At 43.4% G+C, this 19,920-nt stretch overlaps 3 protein-coding genes across 3 annotated transcripts; all 3 read right to left on the bottom strand.

The window, feature by feature from the left end:
* Nucleotides 1–3,595: 3,595 nt before the first annotated feature.
* LOC131083088 (histone H3) lies at nt 3,596–4,012 on the bottom strand. Its single transcript, XM_058023404.1, has one exon. It carries the CDS (start codon nt 4,004–4,006, stop codon nt 3,596–3,598), a length of 411 nt encoding a protein of 136 aa, XP_057879387.1. The 5' UTR covers nt 4,007–4,012.
* Nucleotides 4,013–5,080: 1,068 nt separating this feature from the next.
* On the bottom strand, nt 5,081–5,938 carry LOC131083082 (histone H4). Its single transcript, XM_058023397.1, has one exon. It carries the CDS (start codon nt 5,915–5,917, stop codon nt 5,606–5,608), a length of 312 nt encoding a protein of 103 aa, XP_057879380.1. The 5' UTR covers nt 5,918–5,938; the 3' UTR covers nt 5,081–5,605.
* Nucleotides 5,939–13,572: 7,634 nt separating this feature from the next.
* On the bottom strand, nt 13,573–14,253 carry LOC131083058 (histone H1.03-like). Its single transcript, XM_058023369.1, has one exon. It carries the CDS (start codon nt 14,251–14,253, stop codon nt 13,573–13,575), a length of 681 nt encoding a protein of 226 aa, XP_057879352.1.
* Nucleotides 14,254–19,920: the final 5,667 nt, after the last annotated feature.

The following is a 19,920-nucleotide window of genomic DNA, read 5'->3' as shown; positions in this document are numbered from 1 at the left end:
CTATTTTTCCCTGCCCCTTTTTCCTCTCCCCACCTTCCAGCTTGATACTTTCTATAAAATATTCAGAATAGTTTAGGTTTACTTTAAAGCATAGTATTAGGTATAACCTGAGTTAGTATTGGAAGGACAACATCATCAAGTTTCAAACAGCTTTTAAATAAGTATTATACAACACCATTGCTTTTACTGTGATGTACTCTTGAAATTTTAACTGGATATCTCAGCTCTCCCTCTATCACGTGACTAAAACAGGAGTGCTAAGATTATAAATTCAATTATAGGATTAAAAATTGAGAAATTCAATAGCCTAACTTTTTGGGGGGTGGGGGAGGGGGAGGGCAGGTGTGTTGGTTTATGTGTGTTATAAGACAGAGGACAGGGTGGAGAAGAGGACCAAGGAGTACCTGGAAAGGCAAATAGAACCCGGTGGTTGTTTCTGACAAGTCTCCTCTCTTCTATTTTCCCAGTTCATGGAGACCACTGGCACAGAAAGTTTTGTGGCTTCTGCTTGGGGCCACATCAGCTGAGGAACAGAAAGCAGCTGTCAGGCTTGGCAGATTCAGCCAAGGGGAGGCCTGTTGGAAATAGGCTTGTGCAGTTCTGGGAGTTAAAGACAAGTGGTTTGTATCTGAAGACAAGAAAACTGAGCCAGAAGAGGAACATGCGCCAAAGGCCAACACTTAGCAGAATTCAGTTGATTCAATAAATCTTTGTAGTCAGGAAATAACAGTTGGCCTTTAGTTCCATTTCTGGTTGTGCCAAATCTTACAGACTGCAACTCTTTTAGTATCTTAGAGAGGTCAACTTTTCTACAAATTCACAAATAAAGCACTGAGATTTCTATTGATTTTGCTTCTTTGCTGTCGCATCTTTTCCTCTGTCCTTGACAATGGGCTCCAGCTTGTCCGAAACCCTTCTTTAAATGTTACCAGACAAATTGTTCTGAAATTAAAATTCAAGCATTTGAGTATGGCATGTGGGGAATCCTGTTAGAGGATTCCAGTGGTATTTTTCTGAAACAATACCCACGAGGTAACCAAGGTACATACAAGAAATACTCATAGCATAGTGATGTAGGCATGAAAGTAAATATCAATGCATCTATGTAAATGTTATATACCTGTATGAACACCTTCATATTTTCTTTTTCCATTCACAAATTTCATATCCATCCATCTCTTTCTCACTCCCCTCTGCCTCAGCACCATCTGGCACCATGTTTTCCTGCAGTTCCAACATTATATGGTGGATTAAATAACAGAAACTGTTTCACAGCTGGTACTAGATTATCACTATGAGTCTCTTTTAGTTGGAATGGTTCTATTATCTTTTATTCTTTTGTTTGTGCATCACCACTTGCAGAGTGGGGTGAGAATTTACACATGGCAATGCTCCTGCTGAAAAAGTACAGAGACTGTGCCTGAGTGTAATTTAAAAGGAACTCTATCATTATAATATGAAAAGTAACAATATATCTGCCTACTCTCTAAGACTTCAGCAGCCTCTATCTCGATGCTACTTGTTCCTACACACTTGCAATTTATAACTTACTCAAAATTCATGACCTGGCCCAAATTCGAGGTTAGTAAAGATTAAAAGGACTAAAGCCTTAGAAGTGTTACAATTGTAAATAAAGAGGCAGGGGTCACTGCTGCCTGCTCATAGTGCACACCCAGGCTCTATAAAGAGCCTTCCCTGATTCCAGTCTATGGAAACTGCTCCCAAAAGTGAATAAGAAAATTATTCATTATGACTGGGAAGTTGTTAATATCTTCTTATTAATCTCCAGTAAAATTTCTAAAAGAGTAGGATCTTGCAGCATTAAAATGGTGCTGCTTGTTAGAAATAATACAGAGTTTATTTTTTTTCCCAGCTAGTGTTAATATGCTCTGTTACAACTGAAGCAGAAGGAAGAAAGAAAGGCTGAGGTTATCCTTTCGTTTATTCTTTTCTCTGACTTTAAAAGAACATGGAACTTTTATGGCCTACTGAAACTTTTCCTTCTCTCCCCAGGCTGTTAGTTAAAATTTTCTCTTGACATCATGCAGCTTAATCAAGATAGTGAGAAATCTTCATCGTGCTTCACTACACAACTCTCCTTCAATTCCAACCTTGTTCCAAAACCAGGCCATGACGATCAATAAATCAATTCAGGGGGCTTTATGTGTGCCGAAGAAAAAAGAAGGGAGAAAATTAAAAAAGGGATAAGAGGCAGAAGCCCCCCAAACAAATTTTTATTCTATCTGACTGACAAACTCGGCAAGTCTTTCTGCTTTCTGTTCCCAAGCGCTGTCTGTGGCAGGCGGGATCTGTAGCTCAGCATCTCTGAGCAGCCACACAGGGCCCAGGAGCCTCTAAAGAGAGCAGGCGCCCACTCTGGCCTCTAGCAGCAGCTTCAAGTGCTCCCCACTCCTCAGGGCCGTGGCATCCCAAGTGCCAGATGTGATTTTTTTGCAGATGGAGAGAAGAAAGGGACATTATTCCAAAAATGACTGGAGAAACATCAGCTACTTATGAATCTGAGGTTTAATTTTTAACTCCTCCTTTTGATTCTCAGACTCTTCTTAGACTGACTTTGCCTCATGGTAAGAATTTGAACAGATGAGTCCTTCGAAGGCTGAAAAGTGCAGGTGTACATATCTGTCCTTCCAGAAACTCACGAAGAATGCTGAAGGACTGGCTGCAGAAATGACAACTTAGCACACATCATGTATGGTGATCACTACTGGAGAAATGCAAGTTAAAAGACAAATATAGTAACTCTCATTAGGGCAAGAATATATAGATTTTCACTCCAAGATTTTTATAAAACTTATTGAAACACCCTCCACAAAAAACAAAACAAAACAAAAAAAACCTAAAAAGTGAAACAAAACAAAAACTCAAACCAAAACAAATGAAATCCCACAACTTTCCTCCCCCCCAGTTATGTATTATTAGGGTAAAAAATCTGGAAATATTTGGTAAATTATTCCTGTCTACAGTACTTTTCAATCTGTTACTTTTCTGTGATGCAAGAGGCCTCATGAATCCTGTGCATTCAGTGCTGCAGTCAATTTTTCAACACCAGGTAAAACGATATTTATCAAATCTGAGATAATCTAAAGTGATTTATTTTATAGATATTCCTGTTCCCAGTATTAAGAATTGCTGGAGCAAGGGGATGGCCCCCTTAAGGCAACCTGTAAAGTCTGACAGCGATACAGCACAGTGACACAGGATGTTTCTGCCCTTGCCTTGAAACACCCAGCCAGGGTTTAGGGTGCAGATTTCCTTAGCACGGGTCGACTCCAGACACGGGATGGTCCCTGTCAGGCCCCTCCACCCCCCCTTTTCTCTTTAAAGCCGTGTCACATCCCTCACTCACACGGATGTAAACCCCTCCATCCTGCCTGAGACTCGCCAATAACCCCCTTTGACTGACATTTCTCACACTTCCCCTTACCAGTGTTCAGAACACTCGTTACTTTGCGGTTTTGCAAAGTATCCCGGGTGAATTTCAAGGGAAATCTTAAGCAGTGCAACAGCTCTTTTAATTGTTCATGTGGTGGCTCTTAAAAGAGCCTTTGGGTCTGCGTGGGTTACGGCAGGGAGCTCAGGCGCGCTCCCCGCGGATGCGGCGGGCCAGCTGGATGTCCTTGGGCATGATGGTGACGCGCTTGGCGTGGATGGCGCACAGGTTGGTGTCCTCGAAGAGCCCCACCAGGTAGGCCTCGCTGGCCTCCTGCAGCGCCATGACGGCCGAGCTCTGGAAGCGCAGGTCGGTCTTGAAGTCCTGCGCGATCTCGCGCACCAGGCGCTGGAAGGGCAGCTTGCGGATCAGCAGCTCCGTGGACTTCTGGTAGCGCCGGATCTCGCGCAGCGCCACCGTGCCGGGCCGGTAGCGGTGCGGCTTCTTGACGCCGCCCGTGGCCGGCGCGCTCTTGCGGGCAGCCTTGGTGGCCAGCTGCTTGCGGGGCGCCTTGCCGCCCGTCGACTTCCGCGCCGTCTGCTTCGTGCGCGCCATCGCTGCCGGGAGTCAAACCCTCTAAAGCAGAGCGAGAAATGAACGCTGCGGCGCTTCCAAGGCCGCTATTTATAGCCCGGCCCCGTCTGTGATTGGTCGCAAGAGGCGCCTCTCCCATTGGCTGACGTGCGATCCCAGCCCGGTGCTGAAGCTCGGTCGGAGCTTCCCGGCCCCGCTCCCTCCGCAACGCGCTCGGTGCGGGCCCGGGGCGGGCCGTGAATGTCGGACGCTGTGCTTGTATCCCTGCTGCTTCTCCCGCTCTGCATCTCTGCCGATCCCCCTGACAGATGGGAAACAGCGGAGAGGCCAAAATTCTGCGCGTTACTTGCTCTTTATATTTTCTTTCTTTGTGTCTTTGTTTTGGTTTGCTATTTTTAATGATGGGCTGGTTACAAGAGAAGGAAAATGTTCTTTCAGTGTGGTACAGAGCTCCGGACTTGAATAGGCACGTTATTCCCTAAGACACAAAGCACAGATAAGCTGGTACCTGGAAACAGTGGCACTCAAAAAAATCCGGTAGCACACCTTTGTAGCTATGACATGTGACAATCTGCAGTGATGGAGGTGATTTTTAAGCTACTATTTTCACGTTTTTCATGTTTTAATTTCACTAGGAAGTTCTGAAGGAAAAGCTTTACATATGATCAGGCAACACAGTGATGATAATACTTAGGCCATTGACTTTTTTTTTCTGAAATTAATTGAAAGAGAAGATGGTATTGGTCTCCCACATAATTTTCCGCTAATCATGAGGCTGTGAGAAAACCAGACTAGACCACAAATCCATATTGATATCATTGATTGCAGGTGCCGAATAATTTTCAAAGGTTTCATATAAAGTTAAAATGTTTTTGGGTTTTTTTTCCTTTTGGTCAGGAAGCGCAACAAAAATATTTTTGGGATTCTTTTTTGTGTTTTTTTTAAATGTTGTGTTGATGAAAGTATCAACACCATACTTCTTATGATACATTAAAGATATTTCTAGGTTCATAATTTGCTTTTATTGTCCAGTCCCATCCCATCCCTTCCGTCTCTCCTCCCAATCACGCCCCAAATGATCACTAGGAAACAGTATTAGATTTACTCATTTATTTTAAAAGTAAATGTGTCATAGACAAGGAAATGAAGGGGGTGGGGGGGAGGGAGGGGAATAGAAATATCAGAAAGAAAACATTCACTCCAGGGCAACTTTCCGATTCTTCCGTAGTTGAAACATAAGTTAAAATTAATTAATACTTAGTCTAACACAAAATTTAAAAAAATCAAGACATGGAATAACTTGACATAATTGTTTAAATCGGTGGACATCGCAAAAATACACATTTAAATTTAAGAGTATTTTAAGCGATTTTTACAAGAGAATTTGGATCTCCAAAGAACCGCCTCATACAACTCCCTGTTATCAGCAAATAGACACATTGCAGAGCCTTCATAAACATCAGTAGCATTGCGCTAACAGCTTTGGAAAGGTTTAAAAATAGTATAGTTTTCTTTAGGTCTCGCAACATTGTAACACAGCTCTTTTCAAGGAATAGGTGGGTGGCTCTTAAAAGAGCCTTTGTGTTTTTTGTGACGGTGCTCCGGCAGGACGTTCACGTTTTAGCCGCCGAAGCCGTAGAGAGTGCGACCCTGGCGCTTGAGAGCGTAGACCACGTCCATGGCCGTGACCGTCTTCCTCTTGGCGTGCTCCGTGTAGGTGACGGCGTCGCGGATGACGTTCTCCAGGAAGACCTTGAGCACGCCGCGCGTCTCCTCGTAGATGAGCCCCGAGATGCGCTTGACGCCGCCGCGCCGAGCCAGGCGGCGGATGGCCGGCTTGGTGATGCCCTGGATGTTGTCGCGCAGCACCTTGCGGTGGCGCTTGGCGCCGCCCTTACCGAGCCCCTTGCCGCCCTTGCCCCGGCCAGACATGCTGAGATCCGCGCTGCTGCTGCCGACGGTAACTGTATGCGGGAACACCGCCCGCGCCGCGGCTTTTATAGGGCTCGGTCCGACCTGGTTGAGGACTGCAAAGGGAGGGGGCGGGGCTTGCGTCTGGCTCCCGCCACCTCCCCGCTTTCTCTGCGGCGCGGCCCGCGAGCGGAAAATTTCGGGATTTGTGTGAATTTCCCTTACCCCAGGCACAATGGGATCGGTGTTTCTGTCGCTTTTCGGTGCGTTTCTTGTGTTTCAGGTAGCAAGGACAGCATGTCTGCTTTTTTATGATGTTTCATGTATTTTTTTAAGCTTTGATATTTCGTGATATCTTAGGGAAAAAAGCTCATTCATAGAAAGTTACCCCACTTATCGATTCACTTTAATTATGCTCTAATTTTTTATTTTCAAAGAGTCATGTCTTACGTATTTCGGTTTCACCTGCTTGTATGGATTCTCCTGAGCGGCTTCTCCATTTATACAGTTACTTCACTTTTTTATCAATGGATAATCTTGCAGCAAATTCTGTCCAATCGTGTTCCTGAGAAATTCTACCCATCCTCATTTTTTTTCTCACATCTTAATTTCCCACCATCTCTGAATGTTATCTCAAGGTGAATTTACCAGGGCAGGTATGCTAACCGAGATTTTACAGGTTTCAGTTTAATATTTTAAGGTAAAAGTATTTTTTTGACAAATATTTTCACAGTATTTTCCAGTGTGGTAGTGTCATAAACAGGAGCATGTCTATTTTTAGAGCAATTGAAAATCAAATATTGAAAAGAAGGTTGTTTTTGCATTTTTCAGGTATTATTTTTTCTGGGTTTGGCCTCTTTAGTGGAGGAAAATGTTCTGTGATTTTGCTGTTGAAATCGAGCTGTATTTAGCAAAAGTTATTCAGTAAATCATTTTCGACCTGAAAATTTTCTGGAAGGATAAAAGAAGTTTCCTGCGTTGGGTGTTTGCTGCCCTCTCATTGATGTTTTTTGATTGCTTGATAGTGTTTTTTTTTCTGACTGGCTGGGCAGCTTTTTGTAATGTGTGCTTTTATGAGGATCCAATCATTGAACAATCATCAATCCATCTTCCCACAGACCACAGACAGAGAAGTTGCACCCGTTAGCAGAGAAATCACTGTTCAGTGGCCCCTCCTGCTCTGAGAAATTAAAATAATGGAACCTGTCCTGTGTTCATGCACCATCTTTCCAGCACAGGCCCAAGGGAAATCCAAATGGGGCAAGGCAAATATCAAAACTCTGAAAGAGACATCCTGAAATTTCAAACCTCTGACAAAGGCTCTGTTCCACAAGGAACTTGACAGTATTCTTACCTGGGCTGTGGAGATACTTCTGGACTGCAGGGGGAGGGAATGCCACAGCTCAGGTCACGGTGGTGCCTTTCCCAAGGTTAGTTTGTTCCTTTCAGGGAGGAACTTCCAGGGACCGTGCCTGGACTGCTGAGGGAGATCAGGCTGTCAGGAGAAGCTGGGCACTCTGCAGTCATCTCTGCTGTCACTTCCAGGAGATTTTGGGAGTAAGGTAAGTGTGTCCTGCGCAGGTAAGGATACACTTGGTGTCGTGCTTGCAGAAGGTTTTTCACTCTCTGAGTCCCCAGGGTGTCACCAAGAGGGCAGTTTAGCACTACCTGCTGCAGAACTCCCTGAACCACTCTGCTCTGAAAATCCAGACCTTCAGGCCATTCAAGCAGACTTCAGGGACTCTGATTCCATCACAGCTCCTCACTAGGAACTGTTTCCACTTGCAGATGCCTGCCATGAGGCTATCACAAAATCCTGGGCAAATCACATACCTAAGCATCTTGTGATAAGTTGTCCAGTTCTGTAAAGTTGAGCTTTTCTTTCTGTTTCTTTTTCTTTTTTTTTTTTTTCCCCCAGTGGGATAAAATGAGATTAAAGCCTCATAATGTAAATCCTGCTCCATAATGAGCTGCTTCTCCCCAAGGATCTGTGACTACCTATAACATTTTCCTCTGTCTCTTTCTGTCTGTTTGCTTTGCAAAGGGTCAGAAACCACTTGGAAAAGGACTTTAAAAAAAAGTAATAGATACATGCTTTTTCATAGCATTAGTCTTTTAACTGTTGACAGAAATTCACAACTACTAAAAGGGAGCAAGTTTCATGCTAAATTCCAGCTCTTCTTCACTCACAGCTGATTCTAAATTATACATCAGATATTGTCTGTTCTGTGAGGTATCTTTGATAAAATTGAACAGTAACTTAGGATCCATTGAATCATTTCCTATGGAAGAGACATTCAAAGATCGTAAAACTGACCTCTGTGTGGCATTAAGAGTACAGAAACTTGGCAGAAAATGAGCACTCTTGCATTCCAGCTGGTTCTCACACATCAGAGGGGCTGGGTGCAGCTGGCCTTAATTTCTGATTCTTGAAAATTCAGCCCTGTAAGCCTGGTAGTGTAAAATAAGAAGCATGAGCACAGATTCACAAGTAGTGCAGTTTCACAATTCAGCTCTATAGATGTGGTTGCATTCAATAAGAACTGCTGTAATCGCAGACTGCAGAGCAGAGTAGTTTCCTGAAGAAACAGAACTACAAACTCAGAATTGCCAGGGTTAAATTCACTATGATAGAGCTTCAACAAGAACAATAATGTTGTGTTAACCCAGACAACATTATTATTATTATTATTATTATTATTATTATTATTATTATTATTATTATTATTATTATTATTATTATTATTATTACTATTATTATTATTAACTGCTGTTATTGCTATTATTGCTATTATTATGTGATGAAGCTTACCAAGAAGGCCTGCCCAGCTGGGAGTAGAGAGAGGAGAGTAGCCTGTGTCCTGGCTCCAAGGTCTTTTTGTCTTCCCCCCAAACAGGTTACATTTCTACCCCCCTCATATAAAACATAATCTTATCCCACTCTCCCTCTTATGTGTGGCATGATCTAGGTGGAGAGCTGAGTGCTACAGAGACACGTGTGGTAGCACATACCTTGTAAAAGTTATTAGCATATGCAGTAGTGTGCAATTTAACATACAAGTGACTTTAGGCAAAAGTTACTTTTTTGGTCATGTGCCCTTAAATATTCAGATCATGACTTTTCTCCATTTTTGCTGTTCCTCAGAGCCGAAGTGTGACCATCCTATCTTCACCTCCAGCCCAATCATTCTCCCTTGGCATCAAGAACACATCTCCCGATGTGCAGAGACAACAGGAGGTGCAGTGCAGGCATGGGCAGTGAGCTACAGCCCTTGCCTTGGCCTTGGTTGTCATCCCACATCTCTGTGCTGTAGGCAAGGACTTCTTTTACTAGATGAAATTTCAATGTTTGATGTAAACCATAATCCTATTTTTTTTTTCATTTTAATTCTTCCATAGCTGCTGGAAGCCCAACCCTGAAATCATTGAAAAAAGAGTCCTGCAGTCACTGAAGTTTTTCATGATGTCTCAGCAGTTCATGCAGGACTGATGAACAAAACTCATGTGGGAATGGAAGTGCAAAGAGATTGACAAAACACTGTGTGCAAAATCAAAGTCAGAATGCAACATAACTCCAAATCTAGAAATAATTGTCCAAAATTCAGTATCGAGAGTCAATGGGGATCCCAGAAGGAGTCACATTGATGCTTTCATTGTGCTTTGACAACATGTTATGTAGAGGAGAGATCTCAAATTCCCACAGAAAAAAGTATTTTATAACCCTGCGTCCAGCAGAGCACTGGGTGCATTGTGATCTAGATGGTAAAAAATAAACTTGGGAAGGAAAACTCTGTTGTGTAATCTTACTGTCAAGGGTGTCTAAGTTGAAAAGTGTTTCTGTGCCCAAATTCAAGCTGGTTCAGGTCTGTACTGACAAGCAAGCAGCAGAGACCAGGTCTGGTATAATGCTATTTATGTTGCCCTCTCCCAGAGCAGAGCCAGAGTCCTCACCTGGCGGTCCCCAGCTTCCTGCCCAGACATTGTAGGTGTTTCACAACTGAAAACAGCTCCTTCCTTTTGAGACCCTGCAAACTTAGTCTTGAAATGTACATAACTCACATTTTACAGCTTGATTAGCCCAGGTTAATGGGAAGGACTTTTTCCCTTCTTTACTCAGCTGTCATGGTTTAACCCCAGCCAGCAGCTCAGCGCTGTGCAGGTGCTCCCTCACTCTTTCCCCACAACTTTACCTGCAGTGCATGAGCCTGTATGATTTGGAGCATCCCTGTGGTGAGCTGGGATCAGCTGTCCTGGCTGTGTCCCCCCCACCTCCCTGTGCACCCCCAGGCTCCTCATGGGTGAGGTGAGAAGCAGGAAAGGCCTTGGATCTGTGTAAGCACTGCTCAGCGATAACTAAAACATCCCTGCCTTATCAACACTGTTCCCAGCATAAACTTTAAACAACTTTGTGCCTGAACTAACACAGTTTGCTTTTCATGGAGTTCTAGCTTCTAATTTTCTCTACCAAATGTAGAAGATATCTTAATAAATTAGTAGAACAGTTTCACTAGCAATAAAACTGCACTTTTGATGTCATTAAGAATAAAGCCCTTAAGGGAGACTTGTTTATTGTTTTTGAAAGACAGGATGAGGCCAGGCAGAATAAACCTGACAACAGCTGCCATTAAATAAATAGATATACACAAGAAGTACAGGAATAACATAAACCACTAAGAGAGAATGAACACATAGAGAAACATATATTTGAAAATTCCCTGGTTTTGTGGTAATCTGACAGGCCATTTGGTTTTGTGGTGATTAATGCTCATGAAAAACTGTGTAGCCCCATCATAAAAAAGTGATCATCAGTAGAAAATTATTTGTTATTCTTGGGGAGGAGGGTAATTTAAACAGAATCCTTGGCAGGATCCTATGTCTGTTTTGTTATATGTAGGCCTTTATCCAACTCAGTGGTTCATTTGGCACTATTGGAACACCACAGACTTTTGATATTACATTTATTAAGTACATCTGTGAAATAAACAGCTGACCCTATGGAAGAGAAAATGTGGAAACCCAGGGCACTGGGAATATTTCTCTGTCTGCTCTGGGGTGCCCAGGGCAGCACTGACCTTGACACTCATTCATGGAGAAAGTTTCCCAGACTTCAAGACAGACTAGAATCCACAAAAGTGGGAAATAGATTATGGAGAGTAGTGTAGGGGTATCACTGGTGAGAAATTTAGGTTTTGGGATTTTTAGTGTGTTGTGGACAGAAGCAAGATGGAGGGCACAGGGTGTCGTCCTGGGTTTCTCCTTCATGCTTCTTTTTCCTTCTTCTTCATGGGTTTGGGTGGCATTTTGTGATTGGGCGGAAAAGTCCCCATTGCAGCTCTTTGGGATCAGTTATTGGGCTAAAAGGGAAAATAATCTAGGTATCAGTTATTAATTGGATAGTTTAGTCTTAAAAGGCCTTGTAACAAGAGATTGTTAGCCATTTTGTACCTTCTAAGCTGAACTCAGCTTTTCAGCAAACAGAGGTGAAAAGTGGTGAGCCTGTTTTACTGATAAGAAATAATAAACACTTGAGTCCAAACATGAACTACTGTCTCAAGTGCCTTCAATGCAGACCCAGAGAAACCAACAGCTCGTACTGCCACAAGAAAACAAATCAAACAAGGTCTTCCTTGTAATAAATTGCAATACTGGACCCATGGTTATTGGCTTTATTTTTATTTTTTTTTACCTTTATTTTAATTTTGGGGCAGTTTAATATTTAATCATAAAGTATATCCTTTTTGTTTTTGTTGAAGTTATGTCCAGACACAAGACACCAGGATGTAGCACACCTTAGAAAACACTGAGCAGAGCTCATATATTTTCCCTCTTTTTTCAGTATCATAAAGTAATCTTAACATGTTTAATGAAAAAAATTAATGACCATATGTCAAAAAAATATGTCAGAAGAGTGAGATGTGTTCCCCCTCTTCACTGCAATCACGAATCACACAACTGAACCTCAATCCAGTAGGTTAGCAAGAAATTTGAGCCATGACAGCAAAAAAGTAAGCCCTGAGTTTTTCTTAGGATATCAGCTTTTCTTATGTCCAGAATAGGAATCTGTTTAGGAATAGGAATCTTATTCTTATTAGCTAGAGGAACCTGCTGAGGGTGGTGTGGGGTCCCGAGGGAGAGACAGTGATCAGACACCGTGTTAGTGACTTGGTAATTTAACATAAGTTGTTTCTGGGGGAGAATCAGTCTGGAGCAGTGCACAGCTCTCCCCCAGCCGAGCTCAGATAGCATCTGCAGGGCCTGTAGTGGCCAAGCCGAGGGGAAAGGTGGATGAGAATTTATTGATTTGGGTTACTGACTGATACGCCAATGGTGCAACTGGTATAAACATGACATTGCTCATATCCCTGCAGGATGAGTTTTCCCAGGCCACTCTTGCTCTTTGCCACTGCACCCCCTTTTCCCAGTAGGTACCTTTGCTGCGCTGTGCTGCCCAACTCAGCTTCACCAGTTTAACAGGAATTTTTGGTTTGATGGTAATTTTGCTCCTGCAATTGACAATATAACCACTGGAGCTCATATGTACAGTGCACTCAGTGTTCCTGCACACATACACCCCTTCTTGTTGTGTGGAGCAATTTCCCACAATATTTGAGTCATCTCCCAAGTGAAGGATCAGCTTTGCTCGATCTTTGTGCTCATGAACAAGGAAAATCCCCACCCGCAGGCTCTGATCACCTCATCCTCCCTGTGAGCCGCTTCCTCACGGAGCAGTCGCAGTGAAAGGAAGCGCGCACTGCATCCTTTAAACCGAGACTGGAGAATCGCCAGTGACCCCAGCTACAGGCTGCTATGTGTGCAGAAAATATCTAGTTTGTATGGTCTGATTTGTGCAAAAATGAACACCCGGGAAAGAAGTGAGCGCGGCAGCTCCAATGAGCGGATTTTGTGCGTCGGAGCGGAGAACTGCACCGAGGCAGCTCGGAACCTCGAAGTCCCCGATCCCCGAGGCCCTACGGCTCCCAAAGCAGGCAGGGAACTGGACGGGAATGAAAAAGCCGAGGGGATGAGGGAGGCGGGAGAGGCGGTACAAACCTAGCAGGGAATTCGGGAGCCTCTCCCGCAGAGTGAGTGTGGGTAGAAAGGTGGAGCGCCTTTTTAACCTGAGAATTGCCGGGCGCTAGAAAGGCCCGAGAGCGAGGGCCAATGCTTGCGGAGCGCGGGCTTTTCGAAAAGTGCCCGGCTCGGGGGCGGTGCGAGCGGCGCTTCCCTGCGCGGCTCCGCCTGATGGGAATGAACTCGGGGAGCCGCAGCATCCCCCTCCTCATCCCGATCCCCATCCCCACTCCCCTTCCCCGGAGCACACCGAGCGGTGCTCTCGCTACCCCGAGGAGCTCCGGTTAGCCCCGATTCCTGCACCGAACGGGGAGGTGTTCGCTCTGGGATAATTTGTTTAAATGAGCTGTGCCGCGGGGAGCTCCGCTGCGGTGCTGCTGCGCACCGGCAGAGAACGAGAGCGCAGGGAAGTTACCGGGTACACCTAAAAGCGACAGCAACGGGGAAAACAATAACAAAAAAGTTTTTAATTACGCACGGATAACACGAAGACAGACTTTAAAAAATTATTTAAGAGTTCCAGCTCTTTTTGTGAAAACTTGGGTGGCTCTTAAAAGAGCCGTTGGGTTTATCTGCAAAGCAGACAGGGGGTTTTTCAGCACCATTTATTTTTTCTTAGGTGCCGCCTTCTTCGCCTTGGCTGTTTTCGGCTTGGCCGCCTTGGGCTTGGCCGCTTTGGGCTTCACCGCTTTCGCCTTAGCCGGGCTCTTGGCTGCGGCCGCCGCTTTTTTGGGCTTGGCAGCCTTTGTCGCCTTCTTGGGGCTCTTTGCTGCTTTCTTGGCCGCTGCAGCCGCCGGCTTCTTGGCTTTCTTGGGGCTCTTCTTCGCTGTGACCGGCTTCTTGGGCTTCTTAGCGGCGCTGGCGGGCTTCTTCGCCGCGGGCTTCTTGGGCTTGGCTGCGGCAGTTTTTTTCTTCGGGGCTTTCTCCTTGCCTTCTCCGGGTTTCTTGCTGAGGCGGAAGGAGCCGGAGGCGCCGGTGCCCTTGGTCTGCACCAGGACACCCTTGCTGACGAGGCTCTTGATGCCTAGTTTAATGCGGCTGTTACTTTTCTCCACATCGTAGCCGCCGGCGGCCAGCGCCTTCTTGAGCGCGGCGAGCGAGAGCCCCTTGCGCTCCTTGGAGGCGGACACGGCCTTGGTGATCAGCTCGGTGACGCTGGGCCCCGCGGGCTTGCGGGCCTTGGAGCCGCTCGCCGCCTTCTTCGGCTTCTTGGCGGCGGGGGCCTTGGCCGGGGCCGGGGCGGCGGCGGCGACGTCGGGCGCGGCGAGAGGAGCGGTCTCGGCCATGGCGGCGCGGGGCGATCCGGGCGAACAATGGAGGCGCCGCCGCCGCCGCGCCTTTTATAGCAGCGCCGCGCGCGCTGATTGGTGCGCGGGCCCGCGCCCCGCCGCCCGCCGCCGCGCCCGCTGTGTTTCTTCATGGCCCAAAAATGAGTTTTTCTTCGCGAAATCCGCCGCCCGTGCGCCCCGTTTCCTGCCGGGAGGGAAGGGGGGAGTCTGTCCTACAGGCTAGTGGAGTTTCCCCCCAGAAGGAGAAGAAATGAGGGAAACGCGACCGCTGAAACTCGGCGGCGGGCGGCTGCAGAGACCTCGGCAGAGAGAAACCTTCGGTTTATATTTTAAATTAAAAATTTACCGTGAGCTAAATGGGCACAAATGGCACAAAATCCTGTTCTTTAGAATGTTCTCTACAGAGCAGAGAAAAACCAGAGTGGTTTAAGCGGTTGGTGTCAGAGAAAATGGACATTTAATCCGAGCAAGTAACACAGTTTGCCCCACGGTCCCAGGCGCTGATGCAGAGCCGGCTCCGCGGCTGAGCCGCTTCCCTCCGAAATCACCGCGCTCGGTCTCTTCTGAGATCGCGGCCTCTCAGCCGGTGCCTTTTGGGAGATGTTCGTGCTTTAGAAGCGTGTGTGAAAGTCCATGCTCCTTTCCTTGCGCTTGGGCATTTCAGTGGAACAAAGCACCGACTGCGTGCACCCTCTGTACGCTGATGCTCCTGTCGCTGAATTTTCCATAAAACCTTAACGAATCACCTTTCCTTTATTAAATTCAGAAATCGGGATAACTGCAATTACAGTTTATCTGCTTTTAGTGTTAATACAGACAGAGTAATAAGAGTATATTGCAAGAGTAATTATTCTTCTATGCCTCATAATTAATTAAAATTGATTGAGAAACAGAATGTGGAGTGTGCTGAATTCTGAATTGTACGGGGAGTTAAACCTGAAAACTCATCTTTTGAGGGTATGTTGAGTAGCGAGGAGACTTAAAGCAAAAGTGGTTTCTCGGTTTTAATGAAAGAATGTTGATTGTGTAAGCTTGTATCTTTGATAACACCATCTGGTGATTCACCACTTCTTAACTTTCAGAAGAAAGGAACCCACACCTCAGCAAGAGGATTCCTGCCCTGGGAAGTGGCAGCTCCCTATTACAAACAATGGATGGATTCTCTTTTATTTTTTTTTTTCCCTTAGTTTTCAGTGCAATGTCGCTTTCTTTCAAACACCGACCAGTTAACACTCTGCCGGCAGCAGTATTGTCTTCTGTACCCTCCATATCCGGGGCTATCAGCAGCTCCTAAAACCCTGCGAGCAGCTAAATTCGGTGCTGAAAGGAGGTGCGAAAGGAGGAATGAAATGTCGGCAAAACCTGGAGTCCCCGCTGTTTGAGAGTGTGACAATAAAGAAACACAGCGACTTCAGTAATTTGAGAAACGTCACGTTCTTTTCTTATTACCCATGTTTAATTGAAAAATCTAAACTGAGACAATCAGAGGAAACACCGGATTTATTCTAGTAATTTGAAATACCCTTTTTTCCCTGCTTGAAGGTAAATGTTGAAAAAATACAGCTTACTGAGGTGTCCATTAGTAAACCTATAAAACAAAGGTAAATGCACGTGTTGGATGGTAATAACAAGCATAACAAAACCCCGGTTTGACCCTGCAGAATGTTGCATTCTTTCTTGATTAATCACAGAAATGGGAAAATAAATTTAATGCCCACTTAATCTGAAACCATTTCCTATAGTGAGGGAGGATTAAGGCCTTCTGTGACACTACTGAAGGCTACCAGAATGCTGAGAATATTTTTTTTATAAACTAGTAATAGTAACCCCATAGCCAGGAACGGTTCAAAACCTTCCAGAGGCACTAGTGCTAAGATCTGGAGTTCTTTAGTCCCTTGATATTTGTGTAAAGATAGTCACATTTATTGGCAGTTTCTGTCCACTTTCTGGGCTTGTACAGGAACTGTTGTAATCTTGATCAACCCCTGAAAGACTCGGTAATCTTTTTATTTCTTCCTACTTCATTGTGGCAGAAAGGAATTCTGAAATTCCTGGAAATATAAGCAGAACAATTAGTATTTTTCATTATTTTCATTGTCATGATTGTGTATTGATTTACTCAGAAACTGGAAAGTGTTTCAAGCTGTGATTCTACTCTCTCAAGCTCATCTTTCCTTCATGTGAAATATCACTGAGCCTTGGAGGTAACCCCTATCCACCGTGAGAGACCAAGAAATGACAGAGTGGATGCTCGTGGGAAATGAACCATTGCAGACTCCTACTCAGTGCAGACCAAAACAAAGGTGAGCATGAGGCAGGAAGGGCAGACCTGAGTGTTAGTGCAAGCCAGAGATCACTTGCCTGCCTTTTTTTCTTCAGCTGTGTTTTGCTTTTGGATATTCAAGCATAATACCTTAGAATCATCCAAGTGTTTCTATTGTAATACAGTAAGTGGGTTTTAATTTCTCAGCCACTGTAGACTAAAATTTATTTTTTCAGCCCCCATAGAAAAACCAAAAAAAGGGAACATGTGCTCAAAACAGCAAGTTGGTGCATTTGCATGTGTAAATTCATGTGTAAACCAGGGAGGCTTCCCAAGGCTTTGATGCTCCATCATTTCCTCACATTGAATTTGTGTTTGGGTATCATCACTCCATTCACCATCCCCTTATTTTTAAAATCTGCAAATATCAATAGAAACATCAAAATATTTTAGTAAAATATTGTTGCTTTCTTTCCAGGGAATAAACATGTTTATAAATTAGCACAGGTCTGTACAGAGATTCTGCTCAGAATTTTTTTAGAAGGTTAATAGGGGGGGAAAGGAAAAAAAAAAAGAACCATTGCCAAGTGAATTCATGTTCTGCATCAAAATCCTACATATGCTGTAAATTAATTACTCTCTATGAATATTGCTAACATAAATTGGACATCTACCCCTGCCCCTGTTCCAAAGACAAATAGGGTAAGTAGTAAGAAAGTATTGTTTTTCTGTGCTTTAATGCTAAATTTAAAGCTGATGCCTAGCATGGGTGTTCTAATGTAAAATAAACAATGAATCCTTGCTACTCCTGCTTAAATAAGTGAAAGGTTACCATTATTTTCCTCTGTGCCCACTGACATTTATTTTTCTGAATGACTAGTAAAGTGAAAATGTCCTATAACAAAAGTAGATTTAGTATTTTCATGACTCCTTTCCTCAATGAACAGCACCCAAATTCCTCACCAAGTGTTGTGGCTTCCACAATGGTGAGATGCCTGGCTTGGTCGTACAGTAATCCTATTTTATATATCTAATAATTTCTAGGTATAGGCCAAGGCCTGAGGTGAGATATGCACTTCAGAATGTTAACAAAGTCTGTATTCCACATTTAAAAGACATATAAATTTTATTTCTTTCTTTTCCCCTTATGCAATTGAACATGCCTCGTTTGCAGGAAACGAAACAATTCTTAAATCACAGAAATGAAACTTCACACTATTCAAACACAGATGGAAACTGTATCGCTATCTTTCAATCTTTGTCAACTAATACCATTGAGAGGACAGAAATCCTCTTGCTCAGCATGCAGAAACACAAATGGACTGTAATTTTTTTTCCTTCTTACGTGGAACACAAGGAGTTTCTTACACAGCATAAGACCTAAATCTGCTGCTGGAGCTGGCAAAAAAAGTGGATTGTGAGAAGGGATATTTTATGTTTAGCCAACAGTACAGATCTGGTAATAAGCATGGAATACAAAGAGCCATTTTCAGGTCAGATTCCCTAAGCTGAGTGAGGAATGCTGTGACCTACAGTGGTTTTCTGGGAAGGATGTTGGAGTTTTCCAGAATTGTAGTGGCAGGAGGCGAGTGAGGCCTTCTTGTCTACAACCAGTGAACAGGAATTGCCCTTTGGAAACTCCAGGTACGGCACAAGCAGATAAAGGTTTTATACAGTGTAGTGAGTGAAGTCAAGGATGACTGCAAAATTTCTAAACTGTGTGGATTTTTTTTCTTTTCCCCCATAGGGCAAAATCAGTTCATGGAGTTCCCCAGCTCCATTGATACCAGGTAACTGAATTCCTGTTACTGTGTAGCAGACCAGACTCTGGGCGTTACTTCAGACCGCTCCTGGTCTTTCTGCATTGAATGGAATATCTGCCTGCCTTCTTAAAAACTTATTAAATCAATGTTGTAGTTTTAACAAAGTACATCTTTTATTGTAACATTAAAACATATTTTCCCCTTTGCTTCTATTAAACTTACTTATAGTATAAATTGTTTCTTCTAAAAAAAAGATACTTAATTCCTCCTTCTTTATTGATGTTTCTTTTATCTTGATACCGCTGCATTAAAATCTCTTTACTGAGTATTTACAAAAGACAGAGATTTATTCTTAACCTAATGGTGCAAATTGCAGATGAATGGAGCAAGGCTTCCAAGAGAACTTCAGTCTAGTCTTTGCCCTTGGAATTTCGAGTAAACAAACAAAATTCAAGGAGAAGTGTGTCCCTGCTGTTTGCAGTTTTGTGAAGGTTTTGACTCCTGCATATAAAAGGAGATTATCAAGTTGATCCTTCAGCATGCATTGTAGTAGATAAAAGAAGGGAGTATAACCAGATGGCTCATAAGTGAGTATAAATATTATTCAAAAAAGTGCTAAATAAAAATACAGTGATTGAGAAACCTTGGTTTCCAAGGCTCTGCATATCTGTAAACATCTGGAGGCATCTAAGGCTCAGGGCAGCCATTTCACAGCGATTTCGGCTGCTTCCTGTGGCTGGAAGTCATTTTGAGATTCAGTTCACAGCTGACATTCTCACATTCAGTGCTGGTCCTCACTGGTGAAATACAAAGAAGTCAACAACGTGTGTTTGTAACATACAAATCAAAATATCTTCCACATAAAATAATAGTTCTCTGTTGATTTTGTGAAAGAAAAAAACAAACGAAGCCAAAAAGAAATCAAGCAGAAAACCAAATACCACCACATCCCTCAAAAAACATAACAATTCCCCCAAAAAAACCCATCCAGGAAAACTTAAATGGGAGAAATAAATTAAGAAAAACTGTTGGAAATGCTTTCAGAATTTTTATGATTAATTAACACAATACTTGCCATGGTTAGCCAGTGCTTTTATACATTATTAAGCTATTCATTATTTTCTAGTATTTATATATATATGTATAGTCACATGAAGTGGTGCTTAAAAGGGTTCCATAGTACATGTAGGCCCAAAACACATCTCTAAAAGAGGAGAAAGACTAATGAAGTGGACATACACTTTTCTGGATATTATTTTCACTGTAAGCTGCACTTGGTTAAGTTGCTTTATAAAGTATTGTCACATAAGTTCCTAGTACACAGTACACAGCATAAGAACAACAAGAGAATAAGAGGATTTAGTGCTACGCACTAAAGGAAATAAAAGAAAATTAAATTATAAGTTCTGAACACATGCTTTGAAAAAATTAGTAGGCCAAAAAGGTAGGTTATTTATACTCAAATTAGACAGGTAAAAACTAAAATATGTTGGCTGTAGGTAAAACAACACAATAAGGTAGAAAATATGTGTTGTAAGTCTGAAAGAGCAACAACAATTGGAAGAAAATATATGTTTCTGTTATGTCATCGGGTAGAAAAAATGATGAGGCAAAGTTAGAAAGAAATTACATGGTGTG

This window comes from Melospiza georgiana, chromosome 4, assembly GCF_028018845.1.
Source record: "Melospiza georgiana isolate bMelGeo1 chromosome 4, bMelGeo1.pri, whole genome shotgun sequence".
Taxonomy (NCBI): Eukaryota; Metazoa; Chordata; class Aves; order Passeriformes; family Passerellidae; genus Melospiza; species Melospiza georgiana.
This window is presented reverse-complemented; position numbering and strand designations above follow the sequence as displayed.

Bases quoted from the DNA above. Each gene is read 5' to 3' on its own strand.
- LOC131083082 (XM_058023397.1), bottom strand. From the start codon at position 5,917: ATGTCTGGCCGGGGCAAGGGCGGCAAGGGGCTCGGTAAGGGCGGCGCC.
- LOC131083088 (XM_058023404.1), bottom strand. From the start codon at position 4,006: ATGGCGCGCACGAAGCAGACGGCGCGGAAGTCGACGGGCGGCAAGGCG.
- LOC131083058 (XM_058023369.1), bottom strand. From the start codon at position 14,253: ATGGCCGAGACCGCTCCTCTCGCCGCGCCCGACGTCGCCGCCGCCGCC.